This window comes from Mastacembelus armatus, chromosome 17, assembly GCF_900324485.2.
Source record: "Mastacembelus armatus chromosome 17, fMasArm1.2, whole genome shotgun sequence".
Taxonomy (NCBI): Eukaryota; Metazoa; Chordata; class Actinopteri; order Synbranchiformes; family Mastacembelidae; genus Mastacembelus; species Mastacembelus armatus.
The window spans coordinates 17,974,606-17,985,809 of record NC_046649.1 but is presented as its reverse complement, the minus strand read 5'-3'; the positions used below and the strand labels follow the sequence as shown (position 1 = coordinate 17,985,809).

Here is an 11,204-nt window from a genome sequence, read left to right as displayed (position 1 = left end):
AAAACAACCTTAAGGTTAGACTGTACCCTGTTGTCTTGAATGATGTATTTTAAAAATATTTTCTGTGCACATAATTTCCTTTTACAGATACGGTCTGATCTTCCAGATAGAGCTGAAACAGTCGGTTAATTGGCAACTTTTTTTTTTTTTGAGTGAAAATGCCCAAAAAGAAAATAAATCCTACTGGTTGAACAGCTAACAGTTTTGTTATGTTCACAGGTAGATCATTTAATTCTCCTTGTGTTCTGTTAATTGTGTACCTTAAGAGAGCTCTGTTTCTCATACAAAATATCTCCACCAACACAACCTCAGAATTCATATAGGACTAACTTTAAACATTAAGCAGGACACTGTAATGTACAAAACCCATATGCTTGATTGTGACCAGGGCTCCCGATAATATAAGTAAATTATAAAGCATTACCAATAATTAAAACAGCAGGTTGGTTGAATCAGATAAATGATCACATAAACACACAAATGAACACACACAAAATATGAAATACAATGTTTTATTTTCTTCCACATAGGCATTAAAATCCACTTGGTGACAACAAACTATACTGGTGAATGAATAATCTCATGTCCTGCAAAACACTGTGCTACTGAGTCAATGTGGGCACACCTCCAGACAACTAAGCTTCTCATATTCAAACCCTTATTATTCTTACCTCTTTTTGTTTTTTTTACACCAAATTTAAAAGAATGAGAACTAAACTAACTAATATGTCTAATGGTTTACAAAGAGAAGTGTCCGCTCAGCTCTGGTGTTTAGGTTCCCCTCAACTCAGATATGGACTTTCAAAACAAAAGCAGGATGAATATATCTGAAGTATACTTTGACATATATACAGATGTCATTGTTGATGTCATGAATTAAAAAATATTGTGCAAACACTTTATATAAACTAATCTAGAAACACTGATAAAACAACCCGTCACTTGCTCCTCAGCTCACATTGAAGCTCAGAAGATCTTTATCAAATACAGTACTAATGTTTTTCATAAAGCATGACACATTCTACTGTACCTCCCTTTAGAAAGAACATAAGGCCAAAACTTAAGACAAATCTTAAGACAGCATGAGTAATTACTCTGCTCTGTAATTAAAACTGCTGTTGTCTCCAATAATGTATACAAAGTCAGCACTATAGATTATATAAAGTGTAAAATCAAAACCATGGCATGCAAAACAAAAAAAAAAAAAAAACCAAAAATAAGATGAAAATACAAATCAAGAAATGCTTCATTAAAAAAAAAAAAAATTAAATAGCTTTGGCTCTGTCAACATCCATGATAGCACCACATTTTAAAGGGTGTAAAACTTCTCAGCTGACATTGCTATACTTGATGTTCTGACACTGGTGTAGTTTTTAATGTAGTGTAGGGATAAAAACAATTGATGTTCTTAAGTAATGTGTTTCTCATTCTCCAGCCATGCTTTTTCGACATTGCAATTGGGGCCCCTTAAGACATAGCAGAACCTTTTAAAAGGTCCAGTTACACCAGAAAGTGAAATATTTCATAGTAGAAACTTAGTGACATACTGACACCTCACACACAGTATATTTTGTAGTTGCCAAGCTAACTGCTAACAGAGGCCAACACTAGTCAGTGACAATTGACAATTGATCTCTAAGCTTCTTACGGTTTCATATGTACTTAGCCATTTATTCCTGCATAACATTAAGGTTTCAGGATTAGACACTGAAGAGAAGGAGCTCCTAGCAAGATCATTATCTTGTTTGCTAACAAGTTAAGTTATTCATGCTAATTACTCCTGTAAATCAACTTGTCTGGCCTGACATAACGACAATTCTTTTTTTTTTTTTTTCAGACCACAAAATTCAGCAAAATTAAAAGCAAAAAACAAGAAAGCATGGCTTTACTACTTGTGAAAGGATCTGTTGATCACAATGATTCAACTGATTTTTGCTTAAAAATCTGCAGTTTTAAAAACTGGTGTGACTGGGCCTTTAAGTTAAATGGAATGGGATAACTTAGTGTCAAACAGCTTGAGTAGACTTCAGATTTGGCTTTTTATTCCCTTTACAGCTGCGACTGATTGTACAGTATCTTAATATGACTCAATTGTCAACCTCATGCATTCAGTCAAAGTGCCCCACTGAGCCAGCCATTCAGAAAACTACACTACACTTCCCTTCACACCAAATGCAAATAAACATCCGTACTTAAAATTGATTGAGACGCAATGTAGAATAAACAACCAACAATGAATAAAATATGACATGAAATAGAAAATGCCATACTAGAAGTCTTTTCAGTTAGATTTGTTTTCCTCCTCTTCTTTTTCTGCTTGGGACTTTTCCTGGGGCGGGTGCTGAGTCCAGCCCTCATTCTGGTTGGTGGTTTCTGTGGTTTGTGGCTCTGGTTTAGTTGAGGGTCCCTCTGTCTGTGACGCTGCAGTTTGTGTACAGTTAATTGGTGCGAGCACTATGGGAGGCTGCAGGAAACGAAAAAGGGAGTTCATATGAGATGACTGAAATGAACATGAAAACAGATACAGTAGAGCTGAAGACAAACATAACCATAAAAGATACAGTCAATCCTCTGTACACACTTGGCTTTGAATCATATCTTGAGTTAACAAATTTATCCAAATGAAAGGATCTCTGTGTGGTTGATATTGGTGTCAGAGGTATTCCTGTATGTTTACATACAAAGTCCCAGATATGAATAAATGAAAGCATATCCAAAGAAAATCCTAAAGAGCCTATTAAAGTGGACAGATAACACATGCTGCTAACCAATGCTAAGTAACGAGTAATCTACATTACCATCAGTGCCACCGGTTATTGCTAGAACTGTAGATGCCACTTTGTTACATGGTAGACAACAATTTCACTAGTTTATCATTAAAAACTGAAACAAATATCTACTCTTGAGCGGAAAAACAGCTAAAAACAATCTGAAGTAGGATCGGGTTTATTTTTGTGGTAAAGTAACAAGCCCAGTTAAAATACCTGCAGTGACATTCACAGACAGCTGAGCCCTCAGCAGCAGACTAGAGCACACCCACAGTAAAATAAAGGGGAACGATAGGAGGGAAAGGGGGGACAGTAAAACAGAAAGAGGCAGTTGGAACGAATGGAATTATTTAAAGGGGTTACTCAACTTGAAATTCTACTTTACTCTGCATCTTATTTAACTCTAGATTTTTTTTTTTTTTTTTTTTTTTTGCCATTTTTAAGTCTTTTTGTTCTTCAGCAGAAGGCAGTCATATCAAACTGGTATTCACCACAAATCCACTTCCAGTCCAGAACTGGGGCAGCTCCCTGCGGAACAGCGCTACACTGAGGCTGGTGAGTAGAGTGCAAGGCACCAGGTAGAGCAAAGCCGGTTGACCCATCTGCATCACAGCCAGGGCCACGAAGGTGATCAGCAGGCCGATACCGTAAGCTGGCGGGACAGAAACAGTGAGACAGCACTACTAACAATTTTAGTCCTGTCTGGAGTGTATGGAAGTAAATTTTCATCCCCACCCCTGTAATCATTACAGCCACATCAACATACTGCAAACTTGATGGTCCTTTTGAATCTTGTTTTTTAGACATCCATCACCATTCAGAGATTCATCAGTCTCTTTCAGAGTTTCAGATCCGCTCTTTCTGGCCCTGTTTTAGCAGGCAAAGATCTGAAACTGGAATAAAAGCTGCACTCAAAGTCCTGGGCAGGAGCTCACACATTTCCAGCCAATCAACTAACATAATGGATGTGGATACTGTAAAGATGGTGCATGGAAAGCATGTCTGTCAAATTACCTGAGAATAACATGTATATTATGATTGCACAGCCAAAGTGTACAAATCATAACACATGTTTGGAGATATCTCTTTCAGCTGATTTGCTAACCTTCTTTTAAAAGCCACATAATTGGCTGAGACAGCAAGGACTGTGAACCCATGACCAGGTCTTTAAATACAGCTTTTATTTCAGTTTCAGATCTTTCCCCATTTAAACCTTGAGAGAAATAGCTGACCTGACACTGCTGAATCTCTGCAGATTCAGGAGGGCGATAAGGGTCAAATGTTTGGACTCAATTTTTAATGTTTTAAATCATAGTTTTAATGTTACAAATTCTGTCACCAATATCACTCCATATATCAGCACTGGGCCCATTCCAACACTACATTTCACCTGTCACAAACTTCACTAGCTGCCTTGTCCATGTACGTACCAATAGTACAGGCCACAAAGTAGATCCTGGAGGACTGTGTTAAAATATCAAACCTATGACAGTAGGCCACCAGCAGACCTGAAGGGAGAAATGACAGCACATTCAGAACAAGGGTAGCTGCTGATTACAACCACATTATCACACTCAGTTCAGGGTTACTTGACACGTGGGCGAGAGAATTCAGGGATCATACAGCAACCCTTCAGTTAGTGGATAACCTGCACTACCCCTGAATCACCCCACAGTGGGGACTAAATCCTGTGCATAGTTATAAAGCTTTAAATATTCAGCCATTAAAAATTGTTGGCGTTGAGTAGTTCTGAGTTTATGGTAGTGACATCAACGTATCATTCACTATGAAATACTAAAGAGGATGACATTTATTTACCTGGTACTAAGATATCACCAAAGCCAAGGAGGGAGAAGGGCCGGTCACAGAGAGCCAGGGGAGAGGAGTTTAACCTGGGCACTTTCAGCACCATGGGAAGCTGGAGAAAACACAAGCTTTAGTGGTACTACCTACTTCTTTTCCACTGAGCTGGGAAGAGCATTTGATGCTGGGTAAGCAGGAGTTTGTGTCACTACACTAAACCCCAGTCTGAGGAAGTTGTAGAACTTGTAAAGAGGCTGACCTTTTCATGTGTAGAGGAGTCAGAGGGACCAGCCGCTACCTCCACCATTATACTTTCCCCACTCTGTGGAAAAAAAGTCAGTTAGTAAAGAAAGCATGAAAACAGTAACAGAGACAGTAGACACTTGGAAAGCCTTGCATGAAAAAAGTTTTGACATACCTTCGTAAAGAAGGGTGTTATAAATACAAAGAAAACATCGTAGACAAAAAGAACTGTCAGTAATAAAGTGCATGCCTGCAGAAGAGAGACAGAAAAATCCATTAATGTGGTGTCCAAGACAAACATTATTCTACAAAGCAATGAAAATCTTAGACACTCAAACATAGTTAATGTATGAGTGTCAATCCACCTTGAACGTGGGCAGTCTGACTGTTTTCAGCATGTACAGACAGAAGGCGATCCCCAGGGCGTCCTGCAACACCCACGCCCACCTGGACGACACATAAACATGAGTCAGCCCACACCATCACAACATCATGTACCTCCAACACGTTATCACCCACAGACTGAAAAATATCAGTGTCATCTGACACACAGCAATCAACAAACTTATGACCCTTTTCATCGAAACTAAAGTCATTATGGTGCATATGCAGTGTAAGTGGTAGCACAATTATCATTTGAAATCTGTATTTTTAGGATTTGTACTAGCATTTTAGCTACTTTTGTAGCTCAAGGCCTTAGCCTATGTGTGAATCTGACACTCATACTCACTGGTCTTCATTGCGATACACCATCCAGGTGATGCTGACTCCAATGCAGACGGCTGACAGCAGCAACATGCGGATCTGCGGTCGCCTGTGCAAATATGGCAGGTTGTTCTCTGGGATCCTGTGATCACAAGTTGGTTCACAGATCATTAACTAAAACCATCATACAGATATTTTCTTTCAATAAAACTCAGTCAGTCACCGCCGAACATGTCATGTCACCAGTGGACGCTGGTTTTAAGGGCCAACTGTTCACATGCAATAATTATATGCCTAAAATAATATGTTGGAGCCCAAACTCTGACCACAGTTATACATGTAAAACATATTGGACAGTAGGACTTAAAAGTAGTGATGACTGTATCAGCCTGACTGTAAGTGATAGAAGTATATTTGTAGACAAATGCTTCAAAACTTGTTTAGGTTTATGTAGATTTAGAAACAATTATAATGGATGCTACCAGTTTTTGGCAGCTTTTATGAAGCCACGCTGACGTGAACTTTCTCACCTGCACTTGCAGAAAGGAAGTCTCCTGACAAAAGGCCACAGACAGCTGTAGAGACCAACAGAGGAAGCCACACAGAAAATGGCGATGACCCAAATGGCTAAACAGTGAGGAAAGAGTGTAGAAAGGCAGGAGATTAGTACTATCAAATAACAAAGTCATAACACTGGACACTTAGCAGCTCTACCTGAGGAAGTGAGGATAAAGTGTCTGCTGTAGCTGGGAAGGATCTTGGGTTTACTGCACTGTAAATGGAAGGATTTTTATCTGTCTCACTCAGATAATCTGGGCTTTTAACCAGGAATCCTCCTTTTCAGTTGTGGGCAGCAACTCTGCAGTAAACCCAACTATGATTTTAAATGACGCATCAAAATTGGGCACAATTTTGCAACCGCATTACTTCTTTCCTCAAATCTATTCTGTTCTAACTTGTAAGGAGATTACATTATTTATAAAGCAGTCACTCTATCAATCCAGAACAAAAGACAGATGGCAGCCCAGTAACTGGCTTGTTAATCCAGTCTGGTGAAAGCCTGGACATGAGGCTCAAAGCTCTGAGAAAGCTACCAAATGAACCTTCAGTTAAGATCAATTTTTCCCTCAAGGGAAAACATGTTGGTCAGCTTCTGCAAAGTCTGAATCCCAAGCAAATACCTACTGAGCCCTGCCAAACCACAATGAGTGAGGGAAAACATTGAAGACTGGCTCTATTTTTTGCTATTGAGGGAGATTGTTGGCATGACAGACAAAAGTGGATCTAACCAAAGATGTTTTTCTCTTATCTTCAGGAGCAAAACAGTGGGCGTTAAATACAGATCAGTGAAATGAGTGTATATATGTGTGACGTACCCAAGCGGTCATAGAAAAAGTAGAGTAGCACCAGCATGCTGCAGCACATGACTACAAACACAAAGATCATGATGGGGGTGACGTCTACGGTCTCCTCATCCTGTTTCTCTGCACTGTCGTCCCGCTTGTGTTTCATGTAGCGTCTGCAGGAGAACTGAAAGTCAGCATTTGGGACGCTGGGAACATGTTTGTAATTCATGCTCAAACAAGCAGATCTCTGTTTACGAAAACCTTTTTTTTTTTTAGCAAAACCACATAGCTGAGTGTAGTTCACCACTCTCCTGGGTTTGGTCTTTAACTAGTTCTATTGAACAGTTCACTGATGGTTAGTGAGTTGCCAGTGTAGATAGGGAGTCCATCCTACCATCCACAGTCAATATTTACCATTGTTTGGCTGGCTGGCCTTCACTTCATTCCTGAGTTCAAAACACAAAATCATATTCCAAATTGTTTTTGCCTGTGGTTCTGTGCGTCATAGTCCCCATCTGACTCTGCCCTTTGTCACCTTGGCAACTCCGTCAGGAAGCACGGCCTCGATTCGGCTTAAACCAGTGAGTCACTCACAGCCCTCAAATAAACAGCACTGGCGTTTAACAGAGTTGCATGAGTACAATGCAGACTGTTTCACTTGAAAAGAGGAAAAACTGAATAATCTTGCACTTCTAGTTCTTTGCCAAGAAAACTGACTAATTTTCCCTTGAGGTGACTTCCCTGATTTAAATTTAGCACTCGGGACCAAAACAATGCTAGGCACAGGCAAACGTAAACTTTTGTGTCCTGTAATTATGAATTAGAATTAAGGTAGTAGAATATACTGGGCTAAAGCTGTACACTACAACCTACATAAATTAAATTTGAATGATCACAAATCGTCATCATTTTTAGACAATTGCCAAGATTTCTGGCATCTTTCTAGAACATGACTTCAATAGGTTTTGCTGTACAGATGGGACAGATCCAGATTAAAATTACTTATACCTTATACTTTGAAAATAAGATAAAAACTGCAAATGGTTTAATTTAACTTACTGTCCAGGACATTATACTGTGATTAAATGCAAATTAGGTACAGTTACCTCTCTGCACCACTCAAACAACTGAGCATTTAAAATTGTGCTACATTGGATGTGAGTTCCCAACATGTCCACTTACTTCTTGCTGTCTCTGCTGCCCGCCCAGTAACCTCCAACAGCAACTGTTCCTACCGCCATCAAGAAGATTATCACCATGTTGTAGTCCAACACTGGCTCTTTGGGTGCATACATGGCAACTAATCTTCCTTTACCAAAGTTCTGCATGGGTTGAAACAGCATGCATTTAAATGTGAGTTTAACATCCCGAGTACACTGTAAAAATGACTTGCAAATTTCCATCAACATAGGGAGTCATTAACCCGTCTTCCTCTACTGTCAGGTTATAAAGTATTTAGTTATTAACTTTGCTGGGATAACAGGAAGAACTGATTATATACAACTAACCAGTGGTTTTGTGTCTAGTGTTTCAACCACTCACCTTGCTTATGTCCAGCATGTCAGAGTAGCTGAGCAGTGCCACAGGAATGTCTATCTCCTCATACTGAGTCTTGTTTCCTGCTGGTGGTGTCTGTCATAAAAAGGACATGCATTTCTGTTCTCTGAAGTGCCTAATCATTTTTATTTTGATGCACAATGATCACAAGGATCAACCTTACCAGGACGTCCTTGCTGACAATAAGCAGGCCCTTGGCACCATTAATCTGGGCCAGTCGGACCTTTTCGTAAAATGTGCAGTTGCCCCTCATCACCATGGGGATGCGATTTGGGAAGCCTCCCTCTGGGACGTCAGAGGGCGAGCACAGGACTGATGTCGTCAAGTCATAGATCTGGAGACGTGACTACAGGACAAAAAGGCTTGCAATGTTGAATAGCGCTGGAGAAATTCTGTTAGACTGAAGTCACTGCATATGCAGCCTGGTTTATTTCCACCTGTAACAAAGACTTTTTTTCTATTATAGTCAATGTACTTGATATAAATATAATAGGGAAAATATTGTTTACTAATGAGCTACACATTGTCATTCATGCATGTATGTCCTCTTGATTATATAATTGTAACAAGTAACAGTTTCCGTAAGAGTTTCAACATTTGCAAATGGATTAGAAAGCAGCTGCAGGAGTCCAGTGAAGCTCTAAAAATGGAGATCAGATTTCAACATCCTGTACAAGCCTTCCTGACAATCACTGTATTGATCAACTGCATACTGGACCATCCGGGCTGAGGTTAGCCTCATTGCTCCATGCATCTGTGAAAAGCTTTGACAGTCATTAGTCTCACTATTATAATGCTTATGAAGTGAAGTCGGTATTCTGGTGAACTCAACATATAGGATGTTATTTTTAACAGTAACAAGATGTTGGACGTCCAATAAAAATACATGTAGGTAACTTACTGCCTTATTGAGGTCCTGAGGTAGACGTGCCCACAGTGAGTTGAAAAATATGCAGTAATCTTTTCCTTTGCTCTTGCCCTTCTCACTGAAATGGGCCATGCCATACTCTCCCACCACCTGAACACATGACAGCAGTGTTAGTTTTACCCCTCATGTACATGAAAAGTTTGACCTTTGGACCATGGAGATGAACATTATTTCCACCAGGTGGTTCACTGATTTATTAAGCCCTGTCCTGGGATATGAGTTCATAACACTACCTTATTAGCAGTTAGTTACAGCTTATAAACCCTTTGTATATGATACTTCATCAGCTACAAATGAGGTTATTAGGTAATATACCATATATTGTAGACTTAGAGCAACATGTTTTAACTAAGTCCAATAATATATTATTATTTTTTTATCACTTATATAGACAGTTTCTATTTCCAAAGTGATTAGTCTGTGAAAATGCTATGATTAATCAGCCAAAATTAGTTATACATTGGCCCAGTGACTCAAACGTACAGTTTTTCAGTATTTGAGCAGTGACGTTAAAATATTTTACTCTCATGTGGCAAATTTCAGACACATTAACGTTATCGTGTCTTTCTATAGCGTAATGTAAGTTGTTAGCTAAATTAGCCTGACTCGATCCTAACCGCCAACAAAATACAGCCTATCATGCACACTGCGGTGGTGTCACTGTGGAAAATCAGTGAAAATCCTGCTTCGTTGACATCTGGACATCAGTAATGTGTTCGTTCCCAGGGCCCACCGCAAGCTAACAGTCATAGCATCTAAGCTAATACCGCCGGAACACGGTCAGAAAAACAGCCTCGTTTGTCAAACATGTTCCGCTGTGCGATGTGGACATACATATAAACGGTTTCCGAGGAAACGCTGAGGTTTCTCTCACCTTCTGGATGAGAAAGGCAGCCCAAATCAGTGTTTCTGGGACCCTCATGGTGCCTAGCTTGTTGTTGTTTCCCCCATCAACCACCAACCAATCGCTCGGCTCGCGTCCCTCTCACGAGCCCCCACCAGCTGTTCCAACAAGCCGCGCCCACTCAACTGTGCGCGGTTTTTAATTGGCTGATGTCATCACGAGTGTGTGAACACGTCTCTGATTGGTCAAAGTCAAAGTCACTCAAAAAGACAAAATTAAAGCCTCCGTTTGTTGCTTGTATGGAAAGTATTAAGTTTTAGAGACATTTAATAACTTTCATTCGCCTTTTGCCAGACGAGCCTCTTAAAATAGTACATTAATTGACATAATCATCTGTAGTGTGAATCTGCTCCTTCTCTCTGCTCCTTCTCTCCCTACACATTACGCAAGGAACCAATTCAAATTCAAATTCAAATTTTTATTTGTCACATACACAGTCATAAACTGTATGATGTGCAGTGAAATGCTTGCACAACTGCCCATGACCTCAGTTGACATACACATAAAGAAATAAGAGCACAAGAATAAGCATAAGAAAGAAAAAATAATAATAACAATAGCAAATGTGCCAAATACATAGTATAAAATAAACAATGAATTTTCAAGTGCAATTATAACTTTGCAAATATACAATAAGATAAGATAAAAATAAAATTAAAATATACAGATTTGCAATGTGAATAAAAAACCATTTACAGTATGTACAGTATTGGAAAGAATGGGAATGATGGGTGCAATGTCCAGTGCTCCCCTGTGAAAATTAAAAAAAAAAAAAAAAAAAAAATGAATCAGTGAAAATTGTTACATTATCTAATCACTGTTACATTATCTCATGTAGTAACCAGCTGTTAGATGTACGCACTTTTAAAGTTATGAGCATACACTGTACAGTATATCGATCTTAGGAGGTTAGAATGAATTGGAAGGAAAGAGAACACTTTATTTTGAGA

The 11,204-nt window shown here is 39.2% G+C and overlaps 1 protein-coding gene across 1 annotated transcript; it reads right to left on the bottom strand.

Annotated features, from left to right (window-relative positions):
* Window positions 1-496: 496 nt before the first annotated feature.
* Window positions 497-10,323, bottom strand: sppl2 (signal peptide peptidase-like 2). The gene is made up of 15 exons (XM_026314361.1): window positions 10,225-10,323; window positions 9,324-9,440; window positions 8,586-8,768; window positions 8,408-8,497; window positions 8,048-8,187; window positions 6,896-7,038; window positions 6,050-6,146; window positions 5,545-5,661; window positions 5,180-5,261; window positions 4,990-5,064; window positions 4,831-4,893; window positions 4,587-4,686; window positions 4,199-4,276; window positions 3,260-3,420; window positions 497-2,464 (listed from the first exon to the last, which is right to left on the bottom strand). Exons 1-15 carry the CDS (start codon window positions 10,270-10,272, stop codon window positions 2,282-2,284), a joined length of 1,677 nt encoding a protein of 558 aa, XP_026170146.1. The 5' UTR covers window positions 10,273-10,323; the 3' UTR covers window positions 497-2,281.
* Window positions 10,324-11,204: the final 881 nt, after the last annotated feature.

Excerpts from the sequence above, each read along its gene's own strand:
- sppl2 (XM_026314361.1), bottom strand. The coding sequence starts at position 10,272 with ATGAGGGTCCCAGAAACACTGATTTGGGCTGCCTTTCTCATCCAGAAG. Across the intron at positions 9,441-10,224 it reads CTGCCTTTCTCATCCAGAAG|GTGGTGGGAGAGTATGGCAT; the intron begins GTGAGAGAAACC and ends TCATGTGTTCAG. Across the intron at positions 7,039-8,047 it reads GGCAGCAGAGACAGCAAGAA|ACGCTACATGAAACACAAGC; the intron begins GTAAGTGGACAT and ends GTTCTCCTGCAG.